The sequence below is a fragment of the Hyperoodon ampullatus genome (genome assembly GCF_949752795.1).
Source record: "Hyperoodon ampullatus genome assembly, chromosome: 7".
Lineage (NCBI taxonomy): Eukaryota > Metazoa > Chordata > Mammalia > Artiodactyla > Ziphiidae > Hyperoodon > Hyperoodon ampullatus.
This window is the reverse complement of record NC_136920.1, coordinates 47,090,281-47,113,480: the sequence shown is the minus strand read 5'-3', so window position 1 is coordinate 47,113,480 and position 23,200 is coordinate 47,090,281. Positions and strand designations below refer to the sequence as shown.

Below are 23,200 nucleotides of genomic sequence, written 5' to 3'. Positions count from 1 at the left end.
GTATATTAATAGAAATAACAGTATAATAAACCCTCATGAATTCATCATCCAGATTGACAATTATCAGTGTCAGGCCAGTCTTGACTGCCCCATGTTCTGGTTGTTTGAAAACCCATCATCTCTGCATCGTCTATTGGGTGACATTTTTATGTAGAATATCCCCTGAACTTGATTCACCCATGGCCCAGCCATTCTGAGCGAAAGGGGAGGCATGAGCATCTCCTCTGGCCAGAAAGGTGCCGAGTGTAGAGCTTTTCCACTGTTCTCTTTTAATGTCCTCCAAAACTCTGGGAGGGAGGAATTACTGGCTTCTTTGTAGAAGAAGGAAACTGCTGAGGCCCAGGGAAGTGAAGTGATTGGGCTCAGGAGACTCTGCCGCTGATTGGTAGAGCTAAGACCCTGCAGCCTGAGCTCTTTCCATGATGCTATACGAGTTGACCTTTCTGTGTAAATGGGCACTTATGATTCATTTTTAAATTCCACCCGCATTCTGGTCCACAAAACTAGGGCCTTTGGTGACCTTTCTGCCTGGTGTTTGAGGGGAAATCCAGGAGCTTTCCCAGAACTGCCCTGAGTGGGGTTGAGGTGGGGCTGGAGCTACAGGCAAGAGTGTGTCACCCAGCCTCTGGGGTGCATGCAGTGCAGCGCAGGGAGCTCAGCCTGTCTCCGTAGCTGCCACCCGCTTCGTCCTCCTAAAGTCACACAGAGAGGAAGCTGATGAGCCGCACTCCCCATAGTAAGGGGGTAAGACGTCCCTTACTTTGATGGCGATTCTCAGAGACACATCTCGGATGGTGCTGAGTGGGGGGTACAGTCTCCCCTGTGACAGATGCTGCTCAGAGACCTCTTGGGCGATTTGCTGGGGAGAGAGAACAGAGAGGAACAAGCTGAGTTTCCACCTTCCCAGAACAAACCCAACCCAGTACACCAGAAACTCACCTCGCCCCTCATACGTGGCCTATAAGTGCAGTTTCTACTCCTGTCTCTGCCACCTTGTGGCCCCAGGGGCGCTTAATGCATGGGCTTAAGCAAGGACACATCCTTTCTGTCCCGTGAGACTGGCCGGGGCTTAAAACAACATGAAGCTGTCTGAATTCTAAAGGAAAATCACTAAGGCCAAGATGAATAAACCTGCGACTTGCAAAGCAGACTCTGGGGTCTCCCCCGCCCCGGCTGACCTAGCCTGTTGTACAGGGATCCCTGAGTCCCTCGCTTCCCGGGTTCCAGCCTCTCCCACGCATCCGGGCTGTCCCCCTAGGCCATCTTGTGTCTCTGTATTCAGGCCTCCTTGGGCTCTCCTCTCCTTTCTGGCCCTGGCCCCAGTGAGGAAAGAAAGGCTGCTTCTCCAGTGACACCACGAATGGGCCTAATGCGGTACCTGAATAAATGCCCTAAAAGCACTTCCAGCCCGGGAACAGCCTCTCCTACAGCTTCCCTTCCTGCTTCAGAGCTCGTCTCTAAGGGCCAGCTCTCCGCAGCCAGCCTTGTCCTCCAGCCTCAGGCACTGGTGCTCAGCCAGCCTTGCAGAACCGCCTCTTTAACGGGGCTTGGAATGCACTCCCACCCAATCTTCTCGTGTCAAATTGAAATCTGGGAAAAGCCACAGGGCTCTCTCAGAACTCTGTGTCCCGGGACGGACAGGGAAAGGAGCTGGTCTTGCCTCAGAGTTTGGCAGACATTAGGAACCTGGGCTCCCCCCTCTGCTACCTCGTTCTTAAATTACTCTCTGTCCTTTCTGTTCATTCAGTCAAACATCCACTGAGCTCTACGATATGCCGGGCTCTGTGCTAGGTGCTGAAGAGCCATGGTGGAGAAGCCACAGTCTTTTGCTTCCTGGAGACTGGTATCAGTGGACAATGAACAAACAATAGTAACGATTATAGTGATTTTGAGGAGAGGGGACATATGGGCACAGAGGAAGGCAGGGCCCAGTCTGCCATGTACAGGAAAGCCTTCCCAGAAGAAAAGACAGAAGCTAAGACCTGAAGGACAAAGTGTGAGTTACTTGAAGAGAGGAGAAGGAATAGCACATGCAAATTCTTAGAGGGAAGAGAGAGAACGACTGTAAAAGAAGCATGAGGGAAGGGATGTGGGAACAGATGTATATGTATGACTGATTCACTTTGTTATAAAGCAGAAACTAATAAAAAAAATAATAAATAAAAAAGAAGGCGGGGTAGGTTGACGGCAGGGCGAGGCTAAAAGGCTGGAGAGGAAGGAGGGCCCTGGATGAAGTGCCTTATATGGAAACCATGTGAAGGAGTTTGGCCTTTCCTGGAGCACCAATGAGCCATAAAAGGTCTGAAATTAGGAGAGAGATGGCCTGTTCTGGGCTTTAAGGGATTCTCTTTGCGGAGGTATAGAAGGTGAATTGACTAGAGGGAAGCAGAATTTCCATGGCTAGATCTGCAGCTAGAAAGGCTCTCCTGCAGAGTGACAAGTTATATTATGGTAAGTGTGGCCACTTCTGAGATGCTGGGCACTGCTAATGCTCTGCTGTGTCTCTGAGTGAAATTGCCTGGGGCCATCCTGGCGCATCCCTCACAAGCCGGGTGACCTTGGGCAAGTAACTTAAACTCTCTGTGCCTCAGTTTCCGTTGTCCGTAACATAGGGGTGATCACTATAATTTACAGGGTTGTCAAGGTGAAATGAGATACTGCATGTACATCTCCTAAAACGTGTATTACTTTTTCCATAGGAAAATCAGTTTCAACTTAAATTATCTTAATTTAAAAACACCCTTTTCAGGGACTTCCCTGGTGGTCCAGTGGTAAAGAATCCGCCTCCAATGTAGGGGATGCAGGTTCAATTCCTGGTCAGGGAACTAAGATCCCACATGCCCCGGGGCAACTAAGCCTGCGTGCCACAACTACTGAGCTCGTGTGCCTCGACTAGAGCCCGTGTGCCACAATTAGAGAGAGAAAACCTGCACGCCACAACTAGAGAGAAGCCCGTGCCCCACGATGCAGAGCCCGCGCGCCGCAGCTAAGACCCGATGCAGCCAAAAATAAATAAAAAAACAAAAAACAGCCAAACCAAACCAAACCAAACACCTGTTCAGAAATATAACCTGCCAGGCCTTTGAAGACCAGACTGTCAGCTCCCGGAGGGGAGGGGCCTTATGCTGCTCAGAGCAAGTGACTGAGAAGCAGATTGAGGAGAGGCTCCTGTTTGTTGAATTCATGGACACGGTTCATGAAAAGATGGAGCTGAAATGTCCCACAGCAGAGGCTGTGGGTTGTGCAGATGTTTCTGGGGGTTGCATAGGAAGGCTTTAGCAACCTTGTTTCTGCACAACAGGGGAATTTGCTTTCGGGTCAACTCCAAGCAGGAAGTGACTCTTCCCATCCAATGGGGGTTTCAGACAGCTCCGCCCATGGCCACAGGACACCACCACCACCAATCAAACGCAAAATACTCAAGCAAGAGGGACAGAGAACTACAGCATGAAGCCAGAGCTGGTGTGCACAAGGCTTGGGGGAGGCTGATAAAAATTCAGCAGACATAGGAGGAAGGAACTTGGTGCATGAGGCAGTTAGTTTCTTGTGGGACTCACAGAAGCAGGGCTGGGTAGGGCTGCGTGGAAGCCCTTCTTGTGGCTTGCTGGTTTGGGGCTCTCACCAGTGCCGTGGTGAGGGGGAAATGCAGACACATGTCAGAAATCACAGTAGAGCCTTTGGAGCCCACTGGGGATAAATATGTTTAATATTTGTTTATAGTTTTGATTAGCTTAACTTCTCAACAGAAACATTTCTACGCCTTGGTTCCTCAGAGTGAAGATAAATGTGAAGTGCCTGGCACTTGGTAAGCGCTTGTTAAATGGCAGCCACTGTAACTGTTATGATTAACAACCATTATTATGAATGTGGGCTGTCATCCTTAACAAATCCTTTCCTTGTTTTCAATTCACCATGCCCAGTAAAGAACGCTTGTGGGAGCTTTTCTGATGAGATGCCTGGAGCAGGTGCACACCCACATCCCCCATCTGTGCTCAAGACATGGGTACTCAGAGCAGGCAAACCTGACGTGCAACCCATCCCCTTCCTTACAGAAATCTGCCCTAGTGGAGCTTATTTTGCTACCAGTTACCCAGTAACATGGCCAAGACCCATGGCTGGAAAAATCTATTGCTTGTCACAGTCGGTGAGCCCACGGTTTCAGGTGGTTTTGATGGCATCTCCGTTCTTGACATGCATACGGGTTCTGCTGGGAGGCAGGGTGCAGTACGAGGTATGTGCCCTCACTGCCAGCGCCTCCTGCCAGCACCCCTCCCACTGACTATTCCTTGCCCCACCGCCCCTGCCTTAAAAAGCCTGTGTGTGTTTTCAGAGAAGCTCAAGCCTCCAGGCCCCTTGAGAGAAGCTTGACATTCAAGCACTCTGGGGAACCACTGAAGGATTGGGGCAGGTAGGTAGACGAAACAAGAGAAGGAACCTTTGGGGACCCGGTGTAGGAGCTCGTGGAGCTCACAGGCTCTCTGGGGTGCATTCGGGGCAGTGGGGACTGCAATACCTCTGCTGTCAGGAGGAAGAGCCCGTCCGGGATGTGCCGAACCCCGCCTGCGATGACTCCCAGAGCCACTCCAGGGAACACGTAGGCGTTGTTTCCCTGCCCGGGAATGAAGGTCCTGCCATCTTCCAGAGTCACGCCTTTAAAGGGACTTCCACTGGCAAAGATCCCTCGGCCCTGGGGGCAGGAAGAAAACCAGAGACGGGGCTTGGAGCTAGGTTTCAGGGGTCATGGTGGCCTAGTTTTATCTCCCAAAAGTTGACCCCATCCTCATCTTCTGCTAAATGCTCGGCATTGTGCTGAGGACATTGCAGGTGCTGAAAGCACACCTGTTCATCTGACCAGAAAGCTGAGCTCCCACTGAGTTACCTGGCAGCCACAAAACCACAGAACGGGGAAGGTGTAGCTTTTAACCTGTCACCTCCCCGGAGGGGCAAGCCAGGTATGCAAATGGCCTAGAGTCCACAAGCGCCTTGAGTTCTGGTCAGAGCTCTATGTTAGGGGAACCCTGAGCAGTAAAGCCTACTGGTAAGAGCCTGGGCTTTGGAGCCGGACCTGGGTTTGAGGGCCAGCTCCACTCCTTTTTAGCTCTGTGACCTTGGGCAAGTTACTTCATCTTTCTGAAACTCAGTTTGCTTATCAGCGATGTGGGGATTTTTTTCACCCTCGTAGGGTTGCTCGTGGTTACTGTTACTATGTCCTCTCAGCCCGGGGAAGGAAGGACTCCCCGCTGACCTCGGTGACCTGGTAGCACTTCTCAGCCGTGCACTCGGCCTTGCTGGTGGGGTTGCTCAGGGCAAAGATGATGGGGCGCTCGTGGAAGGAGGCCATGTCCCTCAGAATCTGCTCCGTGAAGGCTCCTGCGATGGCGGCAACTCCTACGGGGAAAAGGGGGAGGTAGTGGGGTGCCTACTCTTTATATACACCCCATTCCTCTCCTGGTGGTGGTGGTGGAACTAGGTACAACACAGAAGACTCAGGAGTCTTGAGGATGGCATCTGCCATAGGGATGAGGGAGGACAGGAGAAAAGGGTCTCCCTGCTTGAGTTGGCTGAGACCCCCTGTTAATTCCACTGGTCCACTTCAGGCCCCAGCCCAGTTAAGATGCACCTGTGAAGCATGCCTGGCCACTGTCCTTTAGAGTGGACTGCTCCCGCAGGACAGAGAGTGATGCCAGGGTCCCCTCCTTGGGGGAGGAGTGCTCATGTCATCCTGGTTAGAGAGACCAGCCTGTGCTTTTCCACTTTACTGTATAATTCTGCATCACGCGGCCCAGCTTGGTGCCTTAGTTCTACGGTTCTTATACAGTAATACCTCAATAAAAGTTTGTAGCATTGAATTGGAAATGAGGGGAAAGAGCTGTGTTTCCAAGGGTTGCTTATGCCTCCTCGCTGAGCCTCAGTCTTCACCTGCAAGTCAAGAGGATTAGCTGGGCTGGGCAGTGGGTCGCTCCTCCTCCTACCTATGATGGCCGTGGGCTTCACCAGCCTCACCACCTCCTCCAGGGAGTTCACTTCAGGGTGGTCCTGGGCAAACATCTCTTTCTCATGGTTCAGGTGGCTCCTCCCCTGCAGGGAAAGGAAGAACATGATACAGCTGTGGTGGTGAGAACCGCTGGGCAGTGCCTGGATGCATCTGTGTACTCTAAGAGCATTCCCTGCAGAGCCCTGTGCTTTGGTCTGAGCTGTCAGAACCTTGGGCCCTGTCCTTTTGATCAAAATCTACAATGCAACCTAAGAATGTTAAATGTGTGTGTGTGTGTGTGTGTATTTCTTTCTTTAATCCAAATCACATATGGAGAACCCGTAGGGCCTTTCTTTGAGCTGCTGGGGTCATGGCTTCCTGGGCCAGGACAGAAAGGCTCTGAGGAAATGCCTGAGTCTGGACCAAGACTCTTGGCCCCAAGGCATATAGCACAGAGGCCCAGCTGAGGGATGGGGGCCTGAGTCACCCAGGGTCAGGGCGCTAATTTGAATGTTTTTGACAAGAGCCATTAACCTCCTGATAAATAATAATAAGCTGAGATCCAGGACAGGCTTGTAATGGCTGGCTGCTCCCAATGGGGTCCAGATTCCTTCCATTTCTTCAAATAGGAGTCAGTGGGTGACAGGCTGGTCAACGTTTCTGATGACTCCTTTGGGTCAGCTGGCCTCATGAGAACCAGAGTGAAAACACCAGCTTTGAGAGATCTTTGAGGAGGGGTGAGCTCAATGGGGTGAGCAAAGGTGATGTTGAAATGTGGGAAAGAGGCAAGTGGGGCAGCCTCCACCTGTGCCTGGACCATGCTCTGGAATGATCCCAGTTCTTTCTGGTGGGAACCCGCCCTTATAGGGAACAATAGGAAGGTCTGTTGCTTCTGAGGGGGGTCTCCACTATTCTTGGTTGAGAGCCTCGCGTTCCTATCTCTGTCTTTTTTTAGGCTCTCACTGTCACAGTCTATGTTAGTGAAATCTCAAGATTAAAACACGGAGCTCTGAGGGAATTCCTGAGGGAGGAGGTCATCCAACTGTGCCCCTCACCACACTGCAGTCAGAAGCTGGACTGTCTCTCTCATTCATTCCTTCCTTCATACCTCAAACATCAATTATGTACTTATCACATTCAGGACCTTGACATCAAGACTATACAGCCTCATGGGGAGGGAGGCAAGGAAAGGGGCAACAGCCCTATCATGGGATAAGTGTAATATATGAAGGGCGGAAGGCTACATGAGCATAAACACAGGGAACTAATTGAGACCCGGATACTCAAGGAAGCTGCTTGAAGGAGGTACAGAAGACAGGGAGGAAACAGATGGAGTTGAGGGCTGTGAGTGGGTGTGTGGAAAAAGAGAAGGGCATTCCAGGCAGAGGAACAAAATATGCAAAGATGTAGAAGAGAGAGAGCATGTTACTTTTGGACAACTATGATTCAACATGGCTAGAGGTGAGTACAAGGCAGGACGTGGGGGGACATGAGACTGGAAAGAGCACACGTATACACATTTGCATGCACATTCAAAGCTTTTGGACAACAGCAATTAAGGCTACTTTGGGATGAATCTTTTGCTTTGGGGATTAGGACACTGCCCTCCTTCTGCTCTCTCTTCTGTCTGAGCAGTTTACCCCTTGAGATCTCTTCCAGTCCAGTTCCAATAGCTGTAGATATCAGGTAACCTCCAGGTCTCCAGACCGACAGTACCTTGACAATGAGCCCCTTGGAGTCCACCATCCAGATCTTCCTTGTGGCCTCTGCCTTGGGTACGCCTTCTTTCTCTAGGGCCATGACAAGGAGGTGGGCGATGCCCATGGCTGCCTGCGAGGTGGGTGTTTAGACAAAAGGCAAAAGCTGCTCAGGATTTTATCAGATGCTTTACCAAGATCCTCGCTTCTTCCCCCACTACTCGCAGGAGGCCCAGTTAAGTCCCTGCCTTGAGACACCCAAATGTTGGGGCCCAGGCAGCTGCAATGATCACAACGCATCTGTGCTGTTTCCTCTCCTCAGAAGCCCAGAACACCGCTCCTCCTTGCGGCTCCTCCACCCAATTTTTTTTTTTTTTTTTTTTTTTTTTTTTACGGTACGCGGGCCTCTCACTGTTGTGGCCTCTCCCGTTGTGGAGCACAGGCTCCGGACGCACAGGCTCAGCGGCCATGGCTCACGGGCCCAGCCGCTCCGCAGCATGTGGGATCTTCCCGGACCAGGGCACGAACCCGGGTCCCCTGCATCGGCAGGCGGACTCTCAATCACTGCGCCACCAGGGAAGCCCCTCCACCCATTCTTATTCTCCTACTGGAACAAGAGCAGAGAGCCCCCGACGGCACTTACTTCACCAGCACCTTGGAAAACAAACACGTGATTGGAGAGCTTGTTCTTGGTGATTCGCAGAGCAGCCAGGATCCCTGCCACGGCGACGGAGGCTGTGCCTGCAACAGAGTGGACGGAGATCACCCTCGGGCCACCAGGTCCCACCCCCAAGACCCTTGGCTGAGTTCCCCACACCTAGAACCTGTGATGGAACAAGCGACTTTCCCTCGCCCTTACAGAGGTCAGCCCTGTAGACACGCAGGTTGTCGAGCAACTCTCTTTTGCATGATACTCTCCATGCACTCTTTTGCAGATAACTGTTAGTTTGAGAAATAGATCCTGGATTGTTACCCTGGGAGAGAGGATCAGAGGGTCAGGTGCTGCTACCACCATCATTCATAAATGAAACAACAAGGACAAATACAAGGGAAGCCAAAAAGAAGTGTGAGCCTCATAGAATGATTTGTTTAAGGGGTAAATGGATAAAAACATATTAAAAATGAGGCCACAAACTAACCATGAAACATTACATGACCATGTGACCTGAGCTGCTTGTCTTATCCAGCAAGTCATAAGGTTGGGTGTGCCCAGTAGCATAACCAGCATCAAATGGCTTGAATACATCTGAAGGTACCGGTAAGCTGCACGAGCAGGTGGCTCAGACTAATTTGACAACTATTCTTCCTCTCCCTCAATCCACACCTAAGGCCTCACTAGGAATTCCTATGACAGCTGACCAAGGAGGAAAAAGCAGGCTTGGTTTACAGATTATTCTTAACAGTATGCTGGCATCAACTAGAAGCGTACGGTTGCAGTTTCAGAGCCCTAATAGAAGGTCACCCTAAAGGGAAATAGTGAAGTAAATCTTCCCAATGGACATGACCTCCCATTGTAAATTTTGTTGTCCACTTTGGTCCAAGAGATGGCTAGACCTACACTGGCTCGTGGGCGGTTGCTAATGGTTTAGCTAGATGGCCAGGGACTTAGAAAGAACAAAATAGTAAGACTGGTGATGAGGAAGTCTAGGGAAGGGTTTGCGAATGGACTTCTCTGAATAGGTACAGGGTGTGAAGATATTTGTGCCCCATGTGAAAGCTCACCAATGGGCAGAATGAGAATAGTTCCTCAATAATCAGGTGGACAAAATGGCACGGCTTGTGCATGTCAGTCAGCAACTTTCCCACGCCATCTAGGGTTTGCTCAGTTTCCATATAGAGTAGCCATGGTGGCAAGGATGGAGGCCATGCATGGACTTCCTCACGGAGGTTGCCTGCTACTACTACTGCTGAATGACTGAGCTGTCAATGGCAGAGACCAATGTGGAGCTCCTGCTATGGCACCATCCTCTGGGAGGACTATCCACCCGGCGGGAGGATGATTACACTGGACTCCTTCCATTAGAGTCAAGGAAGAGATGTGTCCTCACTGGAATAAACACAGTTTCTGGATAGGGCTTGACTTTCCCTGTCTATAATGTTCTGCCTGTGCCATCATCTGTGCATGTTTGGAATGCCTAGTCACCATCCTGATATATTCCAGGCAATGAGGCTTCTAATCAAGGAATTCATTTCATATTAATAGAAGTGCAGCAATAGGCTCACACCCACGGAACTCAGTGGTCTTAACATGTACTCTACCACCCAGGAGCAGATGACCTAATCGATCAGTAGGATGGGCTCCTGAAGACTTAAGACTTAGTTGAGAGGTTCTATCTTATAGGATGCAATATGTGATTTGACTTAGCAAACAATACCCTGTGCTCTTTCTCCACAGCCAGAATACTTGGGTCTGGAAATCAAAGTGTTGAAGTGAGAATGGCTCCTCTCACCATTTCACCTAATGAATCACTTGCAGGGTTTTTGTTTCCTGTCTCTTCAATTCTGTGCTCTCTGGATTGGAGGTCTTGGTTCCAAAGAGACAAATGCTTCCATTAGGATTCCCCACATGGTTCTATTGACTTGGAAGTTGAGACTGCCACCTGGCCATTTGCCACAAAACCAGTGGGCAAAGAAGAGGGTTACTTTACGGGCTGTGGTTATTCATCCTGAGAACCAAGGGGAAACTAGGGACAGGGAAGACTGTATCTGAGCCTAGGGGATCCTCTGGGGTGTGTCTTAGCACTCCTATGCTCAAGAGTAAATATTAATAAACACTGTTGCAGCTAAAGAGAGGCAGGGCTGCTGAGGATGCAGATGCTTCAGGAATGAAGGTTTGGGTCATCCTACTAAGGAACGCTGCCAAGCTAAGGTCTTGTCTGAGGACAAGAAAACATGGAATGGGAGACCGAGGAAGAAATTCATAAACATCAACTGTGGCTTCATGACTAGTTACAGAAATGAGGAATGTAGCAGCCATGCAAATTTTCTTCCTTGATTATCATGTGATTACGGATGATGGTTCGTATTAGCTAATTTATTCTCCCTTCTCCTTCCTCTTATTATTTTATAGAAGTTTTGTTGGAGGTTAATTCTACAATTTAGCCTTTAGATAACAGAGTTTTCAAATGTGACTGTGACTGAGATTTAAGAGTAGTTAGTCCTGCCCAGAGATGGGTGGTGTGACTATCTTCCAAAGATAAATATGTCAAAAAAAATGCACAGTGTGACAGTTGTGAGTTAAGTTTTATTTAGGGCACAATAAGAACTATAGCCCAGGAGACAGCCCCTCAGATAGCTCTGAAGAGGGGTGTGGGTGTCAGTGTATGTGATTTTGGTGAAGGGGGCGTACGTGCAATCAAGCACACATTTTGGCAGAAGGTTGCTGCTGGTTACAAGAAGCTTGTTGCTCGTCACGAGGAGTGGATGTCTCCGTTAATGATTTTAGTGTTTTCCTAGATATGAGAAGATGCAAGAAACTGGGCTCATAAAATCTTCTGAAAATAGCTAAGTATCTGGAGGCCTGTTCTGCCAGTTTTTCCCAGAGCACAGAGTGCCTCATGCCTGATTTCTGCCTTGAACTCCTTTCAGGTTGTGTTGAAGGTTGGTGACTGCAGTGGCTAGTGATTTCATTCTTGTAGAACCAGATGATGAGCGACATTCTTTAGCTGGCAAATAACTGTAGACACTTTGCCTCTCCCCATTTCAGGGAGAAGGTGAGAATGTCTTCATTCATTGGAAAGATAGTTGCATCTTATTAGGCATTTTGTTAGAGTTTGTTGTTGTTGTCTGGAAGTACCAGTGTGCAGGACGGTACGTATGGATGCTGAACAGCCAGAAGGGTGGACTCTGCCGATTACTGGGTAATCGTTTCTCCTTTGTCTGCAAACCACTTCTCAGCTTTACCAATTGGCTCTATGGTGGGCTCTGCCAATAGGGGGCGTCAGAGGGCAACTGAAAGACTAGATGGGCAGGGAAAGAACAGCTTTTCCAGCATCATTCCTACTTTGTAAGATTGCTGGGTAAAATGTAGGACATTCGGTTAAATTTGAATTTTAGATAAACACGAAATAATTTTCTAGTGTGTGTTCCATGCAATATTAGCATAAATATTCTAAAAACTGTTATTTGTCTGAAATTCAAATTTAGCTGATCATCTGCATTTTGTTTTTGCTAAATCTGGCAACTCCATAGCCTTGGTTTTTTAATCTTACAGCAGCAGTTTGTTCCACAAGCAGCAGTTGAATCCAGTTTGCTGTTTGTCCGTACTTACAGAACTAGCCTCGTAGCACGTGCCCCTCAGAGGCATGAACGCTAGCCAGCTGTCACCTCGTCTTCCCTGTGTTCCCCCAGACTCAGGGGTGGTAGCAGATCCTTAGTGTTTCTTTCTGGCTTTTCAGCTCTTTAATGCAGAATTCACAATTCTTTATGTCGAGTTTTCTCTGTTAAAACGACTGGTGTGGACCCTGACAGAGTCACAATAAAGTAATCGCAACTGGCAATGCTAAACCTCTATGATGGTCAAAGAAAAGGAAATTAAAGTGTGACTGTTTATGGTCATTAAAATTGTGCAAATTAAAGAAACTCATGTTATCTATGGCTGGTGAGGGAGCAATGAAAAGGGCAAAGTTCAGCACACATTCCATTTTAAAGAGCTACAACCCTTTTTGGAAAACTATTTCCCAATATAGACCAAAGGCATAAAATGTTTTTGCCCTTTGACCTCATGCTTCTATTTCTGGGAATCTATGTATGAAAAAATCCAAAAGGTATGTGGTAGGATATTTATGACAGTGTTATTTATAATGTAGAATGACTGGAAATAACAAACACCTAACAAAAGAGCAATGGTTAAGTAAATTAGCTAGTGTAGGCACTCAGTAGGATACTGAAGCTATTAAAAATATTCATTATGAAGATGGTGTAGCAACACAGAAAATGCTATGAAGTTAGTAACTAACATCACATATTGTTCTAAGTTCTTTATATGTTTTAATGTAAAGACATTTATTTAATCCTATCATCATCCCCATTTTACAGATTGGGAAAATGAGGTACGGAGCAGTTTGCTGAGTCGTCCAAGATCACACAACAGAGTGAGGCTTTGAACTCAGGGAATCAGGCTCTAGGGCATGTGCTCTTAACCCCCAAATCATGCTTCACTGAGTTAGGTGGAAGGTAGAGAACATTCAACAGTCTACATACTATGATTCTAATTGTAACAAAATATACACACAAAATCCGAAAGGAGCTACAAAATACTAATGGTTGCAGGGTGGGAGCAGGAGTGAACTTTCCGTTTTCTGTTTCCAGTTTTCCATTGGACAGAGAGCACCTTTTCCCCTCATCTGATTCTATTATATTTCACCACAGCCTTCTGCCTCCTGAAAGGAGCTGTACAAAGCATACGACACCAGGTGGCGCCAAAGATATTTCATCAGAGAACCTCCCAAAGACACTGCATTCTTGATGGGTCTGTTCCTTCTTGGATGTCAAGTATCTTTTGTGGTTAGAACCTACAGGCTGAATAAGAGCTTACCTGCAGAAATTCAGTGCTGGATGGAGAGCGTGACATCCAACAACTGTACAGATGAGGAAACTGAGGCCAGAGAGAGGCAGTGGCTTCCGCCTGTCAGTCACCAAGTTAGAAGTAAAGCGGGTAAACCTGGGTTGCTGCTTCCACCCCTTCCTGGTCTATGCAGCTCACACAGCCTTTCCTGACTCTGGAGTTGAAGGCAGCAGGAGTGGCCTTATGGGGTTTCCCTGGGGGGGACCTGAGGAGCAGGTGGTAGTGGAAGTGGAGGGAAGTGAACTTAGATGGTGGATGTAATTGTTCAGTTGTGACTCTGGACAGGGTGGAAAAAAACACAAAGCATTGGGAAATCTGGTAGAAAAGAGTTGAAAATTTCAAAAGGATACAATAACTGCCACTTATTGATTGCTCTCCCCGTGACCTTGGCTCTGTGCTATGTATGCGCTTGCCTGCATTTATTTGCTCATTTAATCTTTACAGCAACTCTAGGAAATAGGTACTACTGAGCTCCCATTTTTTCCCCTTTCAGAACTGGAAAGTGAAGTTCAAAGAAAGTAGAAACAACCAGGAGAGAAGTGAATCCTCTCACCACCAACTCTATAAAACCTCTGCCTCCAGTCCATATACTTTGCCGTTTCTCCTGTTACGTGGATGAATGGTCCCTGCTCTTAGCTAAAGCCACCTCTGGCTGTGTGCTGGATCCCACCATGTTTACCTACTCAAGAAAGTTGTTTTGTAATTCTCTCCCTTTTTTTCCCCTGCATCCTCAACTGCTCCCTCTCTAGTGAATCACTGCCATCAGCATACAAATATGTCATCAAGTTCCCATCCTTAAAAAGCCTCCTCTTGACCCTATGTCATTCCCACCCTATATCTTTTTTTTTTTTTTTTTTTGCGGCACAAGGGCCTCTCACTGCTGTGGCCTCTCCCGTTGCGGAGCACAGGCTCCGGACGCGCAGGCTCAGCGGCCATGGCTCACGGGCCCAGCCGCTCCGCGGCATGCGGGATCTTCCCGGACCGGGGCACGAACCCATGTCCCCTGCATCGGCAGGCGGACTCTCAACCACTGCACCACCAGGGAAGCCCCCCACCCTATTTCTTACTTCCCTTTATAGCCAAATTCTTCTAAAGAGCTGAATATACTCATTACCTCTGTTTCCTTTCTTCTTGGGCTCCCTGAAACCCAGTCCCATCAGGCGACTGCCCCACCTCTTGTCAACCTCACCAGCACCTCCATCTTGCCAAGTTCAGTGGTCAGTCCTCAGCCCTCCTCTTCCTTGACCTTTCATCAGCATTTGATACTGGTGTTCATTCCTTCCTTTGGGAAACTCTGCATGTGGCTTCTGGAACCTCATGCTCACTGGCTACCTTGCTGGCTACTTCTCATTCTCCTTTCTGGGATCTTTCTCTGAGGCCATCCTCTGAAGTGGCAAGTTGCCCTATTCACAGTCCAGAACTCAAGAGGGAAAACAGAAGTTCTTAAATCCCATATTATAAAGTTTGGCAAAGAAAGTTATCTCCATCATTAACTTTCATTTTGAGGAGGAGGGTCTTGGGTAATGTATTAGGGAATTTTGTGTGTGTGTGTGTGTGGTACGCGGGCCTCTCACTGTTGTGGCCTCTCCCGTTGCGGAGCACAGGCTCCGGACGCGCAGGCTCAGCGGCCATGGCTCACGGGCCCAGCCGCTCCGCGGCATGCGGGATCCTCCCGGACCGGGGCACGAACCTGTGTCCCCTGCATCGGCAGGCGGACTCTCAACCACTGCGCCACCAGGGAAGCCCTAATGTATTAGGGATTTAAAAATAGAGAGGAAGGAAGCTGCAGAGGTTTCTGGAGGCAGCCACCTGGAGTAGCTCGGGGGTCTAGGGATGTGTTAGAACACGTGCCTGTAAATGCTGAGGGCAGCTGAAAGCATGACTGTTTGTTCCTCATTCATGATGAAAGAAAAACAAATTTTCCCTTTCGGAGGGAGCTTTCCATAATTGCATTTCCTGCAAACTGAGTACTGGAGGTTATAGGTTCAGGAAATAGCACAAAAGGACTGAAAATGTAGTTTCTATTCTGCTTTTAATAGTCACATTTGACAATGTTAAAGAAGTTTCCATTCTAAACCACACATTATCAGACAAAAGGGAAAGAACTAGCTGCTTCTCAGATGAGACAAGGCTGCTGTCTTAGGCAGCGGGAAGGACAGGGAGTTAGGCTCGGCAGGGTCCGGCCAAGGTGGCTTTGGAGGCCTGGGGCCACGGGGGATTGGGCATCCTCTAGGATTAGGTTGGCCCACTTTCATGATCCGCAGAATTACCTTCCCACAGCAGCCAGCGGCCGCCTTTCATTTGTTCATGAGCATGTACTGAGAGCCTGTTCTGGGGTTCCACTGGGTATATGGGTATATGAAGCCGTCGATTTATGAAGATGAATACAACAGTCTTGAGCACAGGGGTTAGCAGAATAACTGTTCAGAAAATTCAAGTTCCCCTTATTGGAAACCAAGCAAAGGCCTTCTAGATGACTTCGACCCTGTTCCTGTGTCATGAAGGGAATTTTCTGGAGCCCTTGGGCTCTCAAGAAGGCAGTTCCCGGTCCATGAAGGAGGCAGGGTTAGACTATTCTGCCACCAGAGGGAATAATTACCATCTTCTTGGCTTCTTTGGGGATTTAACTGATGCTACAGGCTAAGGGGGAGGTCTCAGAGCAGCCAGGATTAAATGTGCGAAGAGACTCACGAGAATCTCAGGGCTGGGAAAGCCCTGTACGGGAAGAACAGCCTCAGAACACAGGACTTAGTGAAAAGGAAGGTTCTGGGGACTGGGGAGAGATGAGGTTGAAGCGGCCAGGGGAGGTTTCGCTGTGGGAGAGATACGGGAAAGGCCAGGAAATGCTGCTTAGTGTGTGTGGTAAGAAAGGAGCAGCAGACCGCTGACAGCTGGAAGTAACCCCTGGTGTCTTGTAAACAGGACAAACCAGCTGGACAGACTTCAGGGCTGGGCCATTCCTCCCCATCTGCCCCTTTCCTACCGTGGCACCTGAGCCCCGGGGTATTCTGAAATATTCTGCAAAGCGGGTGACCACTGCCCAGTGTCACTCCCAGGCCCTGGGGAAGGGTGGGATCATCCTGGGGCCCTCGGAACAGGTTTGGCCCTGGGTGCGGTATCCTGGGGGAGGTGAGGTTTGAGCCGTTAAGGACAAGGGAGAAATTAGCCGAGAGCAGAAGAGAGTTCTAGGCAGAGGGACCAGCACATTCAGAATCAGAATCGGCAGGAAACTCACAGAACTGACTAATTCAATGCGCTGGAAGAATAGGCTGGATGTGGAAAGAGGAAACAGGTGAAGTGGGCCCCTGCCTCCCTTCTCAGGCTTTCCCAGGCCTGCACTCACACTGGTCCCTCTCCTCACCTCCACCAAAGCCTCTCTGTTTGGGGTCTCAACACTTCCTCCTTCCCTCTGGTACTTGTGTTGGGAGCCTCCTGTGCACCAGAGGTATCAGTACCCGGTACCAGAACTGAGTACGGTTACATGCCTGTTCCTGCGCTTACATCACTGCAGCCCTTACAACTACCTGGTGCCATAAGCAAGGGTGATGATGAAAACACTTTACGATGAGTTAGCATAGTGCCCATCCAGCCAGGATCAACGCTGGCCTTAGAAAGGCATCCTGATCTTTCTGACAGTACTGGCTGAGGATCCCTCATGGCTGTGAATACTACCATGTCCATTTTACAGATCAGGAAAAGAAGACTGGGAGGATTTAAGCCACTTGGCCAAAGCCCCAAAGCATAAAAGTGGGGATTCAGACCTAGGCTTGTCTCAGTCCAACATCTGACTGTTAAGCACTCTGGCTCACAGATGAAAACTTGAAAGTATGAGGGGTGACCATGGCCTGACATACCACACAGGCAACCTGACTGGCTGTCTGCTCTCAGGAATGTGGCGGGACTTGAGGGCAGTGCAGGTCCAGGGAGGCCTGGTGGGGTGGGAAGATGCTCTGGAGCTGACAGGCCAGCTGGGCTTTGCTGTCCCCAGCCACACTGTGGGCAGCTAGCCATGGAGGCCGTGGGCCTGTGCTCACCAGGACAGCAGTATCCTGGACCTGGCTTCTTGGGAAGGACACAGCTGGCCAGTCCTCCAGCATGACCATTCCTGGAGCTGTTCCCCTTCCAGGTCTCTCTCTCTTCCGCTAAGAGCTGGGATGCTTCTGTGATCCCAGCTGAAACAACAAAAGTCACCTGAGCCTCTGCCTTTTCCAAAACTCCTGAAGAGGCTTCCAGCGATGAGTCAGTGCACGGGCAGCCCTGCTCACCCAGAACCAGCCTGGGGAGGCTGAGGCTTTCCACCGGTCTGAGCTGGGAGTAGGGCCGGGGCCGGGGCGGGGGGCGTGCGGAGGAGACCATGGCAGCCCTGGGGAGCTCTTTACCCTGCCAGTGCTGGGGCTTCAGAGGCCCAACCCTGTGGTCGGCCACGTGGGGTTGGTGATTCCCAGGAGTGTGAAACAGCAGGACTGGCTGGGAGACAGTTCAAATCTTGTGCCCCAGCTTCTGCTCAGCACCAGGCACGGCCCTGCCCTCATGGAGCTCAGTCTGGTGGGGACCCTGAGGCCTTTAGTTGTATCTTTCCTTATTCCACTGAGGACGTGAGGCTGCGCTGGTGTTCATTTCATGTGGGCAGCCTGGTCCCATCCCCCGCCATTCTGGGGTGTTCCAGAAGATTCTGACCATGAGTCCTGCTGGGGGGGGACCGGGCCTGTGCCCAGCAACCACGTGCGGTTTGGTTTTGGTGTCTGTTTACCACTGTGATTCCTCCCACCCTCCCCCTTCTCCCAGCTCTCTCCAATTCTGTGCCTGCAGGCGTTCCTTTCTATTTTTGAGCATGGCTATGTAGTTTCATGTTTCTTTTCCCTTTGCTCTTTACCTTGTATTTGGAGGTAAGGGGGTCAATTCTAGCATGAGCTTAATCTTCCACGTTGCCCCATTAATCCCGTAATTCCTCACCAGTCTGCTAATTGCCCACCCAGCACAGAGAGTACACATCATAGGCTTCTGGTTCTGGACCCATCACTAACCAGCTGGTGACTGTGGGCCAGCCCCTCCCCGTCCCCAGGCCTCATCGGGGGGGTCTGTGAACTGTGGGAGTTAGAGGAGAGGATGGGAGGGGTGAGGAGAGCGGTGACACCCACACTTCCATGGGGTCCGGAATTTAATCCTCACCGAGGAGACTCACGGCACTGCCTCACCTACGAGGGAGCACAGGCAGCCCGACATCATGGACAGACAGTGAATTCCGAGTTAGAAATGACTAGGTTCTAGCCCCAGCTTTATGCCTGTTAGGCTGTGCGACGTGGAGCAAAACTTAAGCCTTGAACTTCAGTTGCCTCATCAGTGACACGAACAGCAACGTCCGTCCTCCCCACAGGCGGATGGGGTGAGGCAAGGAAGCTGTGAAATAGTGTGGATGGAAAACACTTTTCTAGCCTAAAGCTCTGTGTTCATGCCAACTGGATTCCTTGGCACAGTTTGGGTTCCCTGGGAAGCAGATTCAGAGAGATGTGAAGTGTTCAGGATGTTATCAAGAAGTGCCCTTGGGACCAGCACACCTGTGCTAGGGAGGGAGTGGAAGCAGGATGGGGTCGAGGATGGGGAAGCAGGAGAAGCTGAGCTGCGACGCGGTCCCCAGGGCCTCAGCCAACCCCGTGGGGAGCTCTGGAGTTAAACGTCCCCTCAGAGTTGTCCTGCACTGGGCCAAAATGGTTGAGCTTCTCTATTCCCTGATCACCTGGTGATGCCGTCCTGGCAGGGCAGGACCGTGGTCTGCTTGATGCTCCAGCCAGCCCTGCCGCCAGCTGGGGCAACAAGTCCTTTCTTGAAGGAAGATCTGGGCCGTGCTGTTAATCACATGGCCACGCCTAATGGTCAGGCTGTCCCGATCAAAGACTCGATATTATAGGGCTCCTGCCATTCTAGTACGATTTGCCAGCTCTCCTCATGCATTTTAGTTTAATGACTTTAGTCTCTCGTTTCTGAGAAAAGAATGGGAAATTCCTCCTCTGTTTGCCATGGGACCCAGAAAACCATTCCATCTGGCTTTGCCTGGGAGTGAAATAGACTCTACTGGAACTGGGTATCAGCAGGAACTAAAAAGTAACGAACTGATTTAATTTAAGAACTTTTGTGTGTGTATACATGAGGGTGTATACATGTGAAGATGTATATATGTCTGCGTGTGAGCACATGTGGGGTGCATTTCTGGGTGAGTATATGTATGACGACCTGGACAAGAGAGAGGCTTCGGGGGCAGGTGTCCAGTGTAGACACCCACATGAACAGGTGGGTGCTTATGAGAATCTCAATTTGTGCAAGTGGACCTCGTTCATTCATTCTTCCAACATTAATGAAGCATCTACAGTGTGCCAGGCACTTGTGCTGGGGCTGGGAAGTGAGAAGAGAAAAGATGTGGTTCCTGCCTCTGGGAGCCTATTGTCTCCTGGGGAGACAGACAACTCAGTGCAGGCATGTGGGGTACAGTGTGGTAAGAAAGTTGACAGAGCGGGGCACAGGAGGCTGTGGAGGCACCCGGTGTGCATCCAAATCAGGCTGTCCCTGCCCTGGGACAGGAGACCCTGGAGCTGAGCCTTGAAGGGTGAGTAGGAGTTACTGAGCCAAAGATGATGGGGAAGATTGTCCCAAGCTGAGAAGCAGAGCTTTCACGTGCAGAGGGAACTGACCCAGAGGGAGGTCACAGGAGTACAAATAAGACGGGGTTGGTAATATCTGGTAGGATTAAGCTGTGAAGTGCTTAGAACCGTGCCTGATGAATAAGAAGTATTCAGCTCTAAACCTTAGCTATTTTTAACCTGGGCTTGAATCCTCCTAGGTCTATCTTACTCACTTGATGAAAACTGTGACCTCTTTGGGCCGCATCTGCAAAATGTTGGCCCATCTTTAACTCCCAGGGACCCATACCTGTCCCCTACCAACCTGTTCTTTTTTACATGACATGGTTCCTTGATTTGAAAAGATCTTGCTTGCCAAACTTCATTTGTTAAATAATAACCTACATGTCATCAAGGTTTCCCTTGGGCTTTATAAAATACTAGGAATAACTGGCAATGCTCCTTCCTGAGGACTCCTGGATCAGGTGAGATAATCGCTGAGAAGCCACCCTTCCTACTCCAGTGTCACATGCTGGCATCTCCACAGCAAGAAGCAAGTGCCTTTAGATATTTCTGGTCCACAGAACAGGGAGCCAAGCTGACCCTGAACTAGAAGATGCTTCCCATTGACTTCTGGAATGTTCTGGGGCCTCAGTTATCATTGTGAGAAGCACTCATTCCAGCCAAGTTAAGAGAAGGCCTTATCCTGATTCCCTGACAGTGACATGCCTTGTGTTTGGAAAATCCAAGAGCGAGCTATTGTGGCTGGCGAAGGCCACTTTTATGGTGATTGATGCTTTGGTCTGATGAGTCCTATGCGCTGGTACTTTCCATATATTAGCTCTTTAAATTTTCACAATAATCTTCCAAGGTAGTTACTATCATTCCCAATGAATAGATGATGAAACTCTGGCTTAGAGAGGTGATCTGCCCACGTTCAACCAGCTAGTAAATCACAGCATTGTTTAAAATTTCTTTCATATGTCTAATCACCAAATTCTTACTTTTCTCTGAAGCAGTAATCATCTCCATCTTATAGGTGAAGAAACTGAGACTTAGCAAAGTTATGGGACATGTCCAAGGTCACAGAGCTGAGAATTAGCAAAGTGAATCTGGATTTACTGCTCTTTCTTCAACAGCTGCTGGCAGCAAACTGGCTATGAGGTGGCCCCTCCCCACCTGGGCACCCAGGTGAGCCTTTGTGAGAAGGCATTAGTCCTCAGGGGCTTTGTCAGGAGGGGTGGAAACTTACCTTGGATGTCATCGTTGAACATGCAGTACTTGTTGCGGTATTTGTTGAGAAGGCGAAAGGCATTGGCATTGGCAAAGTCTTCAAACTGGATGAGGCAATTTATTCCAAACCTGTGGAGAGGGAGAGGAAAGAGCATGTGATTGCCTCCCCAAGCTGATGCCTGGCAGGTCCCAGCCTGCACTGGGGAGCAGGGAGGTGCAGGCCAGGGGTGGGTGTGGGTGTGGCATGGCTCATTCACTGGGGTTTATGCCACCTGGCTGGCTCCTGGACTCCTGGCTCTGCCTGCTCCATTGTGATTTAGTTATTTATTTTTAATTGAAGTAGAGTTGATTTACAATGTTGTGTCAATTTCTGCTGTACAGCAGAGTGACTCAGTGACACATACATACATTCTTTTTTTTGAAGATTTATTACTCATTTGACAATACTTCCTATGTAATTAAAAAAAACAATATATATATGTACATATATATATATTTTTTGGCTGCATTGGGTCTTCGTTGCTGTGCGGGGGCTTTCTCTAGTGGCGGCGAGCAGGGGCTACTCTTCGTTTTGGTGCATGGGCTTCTCATTGCGCTGGCTTCTCTTGTTGCAGAGCACGGGCTCTAGGCATGCCGGCTTCAGTAGTTGTGGCACGCAGGCTCAGTAGTTGTGGTTCACGGGCTCTAGGGCACAGGCTCAGTAGCTGTGGTGCACAGGCTTAGTTGCTCTGTGGCGTGTGGGATCTTTCGGGACCAGGGCTCGAACCGGTGTCCCCTGCATTGGCAGGTGGATTCTTAACCTCTGCGCCACCAGGGAAGTCCCATACATTCTTTTTTATATTCTTTTCCATTAAGGTTTATCCTAGGAGATTGGATATAGCTCCCTGTGCTATACAGTAAGACCCTGTTCTTTATCCATTCTAACTGTAATAGTTTGCATCTACTAACCCCAAACTCCCAGTCCATCCCTCTCCCAACCCTCTCCCCCTTGGCAACCACAAGTCTGTTCTCTATGTCTGTGAGTCTGTTTCTGTTTCATACATAGGTTCATTTGTGCCATATTTTAGATTCCACATAAAAGTGGAATAGTATGGTATTTGTCTTTCTCTTCCTGACTTATCTCACTTAGCATGATAATCTCTAGTTGCATCCACATTGCTGCAAATTGCCTGCCCCATTATGGACGAGGATGGGGCAGAGAGTAGGGGTACGGAGCCTGGTGGTCAGCCAAGCCCATATCATTGTCTCTAATGTGGGCTGGTGACTCCCATGGGCTCTGGATGGCAGACCCCAGGGGTGCTGGAAGGGCTGAGATAGGGCCCTGCCTCTCTGTGGCCTGTGGCCATCTGAAATCCCAGCAAAAAGCTCACTCCAAACCCAAGTGCATGCAGAGGGCCCGGCTCCTCTGCCACTCAGGCTTGGGGAGCCTCTGCAGCCTCCAAATATCTCCCTTGGTGGATCCTGAAGTCTCGAGTCCCTCCACCAGAGACTCTTCTGGGTTCAGGCATTATTCCCTGATAAGATACAGGGAAGGTTGGGAAAGGCCACTGCATGAAGCCACTGTCATCCACTAACACCTTGGTGAGGGTGTTCTCCGTGTACAGGTAGAGCAGGATCAGTTGGTAAGCTGGTTCAAAATGCAGAGCACCAGGCCCGTCTCCCAAAGACTCTCTCAGTGAGTTTAGGGCTGGGGCTCAGGAATCTGTATTTTTTCCTCCATCTTTACTGAGGTATAATTGACAAATAAAAATTGTATGTATTTTTTTTCAGTTATTCCTCTTTTTTTTATTGTGGTAAAATATACATAAATCATATTTATTTTAACCATTTGTAAATATGCAGTTCAGTGGCATTAAATACAGCCACAGTGTTGTGTAACCATAACCACTGTCTATAACCAAAACTTTTGCATCATCCTCAACAAAAACTCTGTAACCGTCAAACAGTAACAACCCCATTTTCCCTCCCACCAGCCCTTAGTAACCTCTATTCTTTTTCTGTCTCTATGAATTTGTCTATTCTAGGTACCTCGTGTAAGTGGAAGGTACAATATTTGTCCTGCTATGTCTGGCTTATAAAAATTGTATGTATTTAAGGAGCACAACAGGATGTTTTGATA

The 23,200-nt window shown here is 49.2% G+C and overlaps 1 protein-coding gene across 1 annotated transcript in view; it reads right to left on the bottom strand.

The window, feature by feature from the left end:
- The window catches only part of ME3 (malic enzyme 3), a 205,144-nt gene that overhangs the window by 870 nt on the left and 181,074 nt on the right, over positions 1–23,200 (bottom strand). The window contains exons 8-14 of the mRNA XM_079707567.1: positions 21,101–21,210; positions 8,315–8,412; positions 7,691–7,804; positions 5,973–6,078; positions 5,246–5,388; positions 4,514–4,687; positions 761–859 (exon numbers count right to left, since the gene is read on the bottom strand). Coding sequence (XP_079563693.1) covers positions 761–859; positions 4,514–4,687; positions 5,246–5,388; positions 5,973–6,078; positions 7,691–7,804; positions 8,315–8,412; positions 21,101–21,210 — 844 coding nt within the window. The remainder of the gene's footprint in view (positions 1–760; positions 860–4,513; positions 4,688–5,245; positions 5,389–5,972; positions 6,079–7,690; positions 7,805–8,314; positions 8,413–21,100; positions 21,211–23,200) is intronic.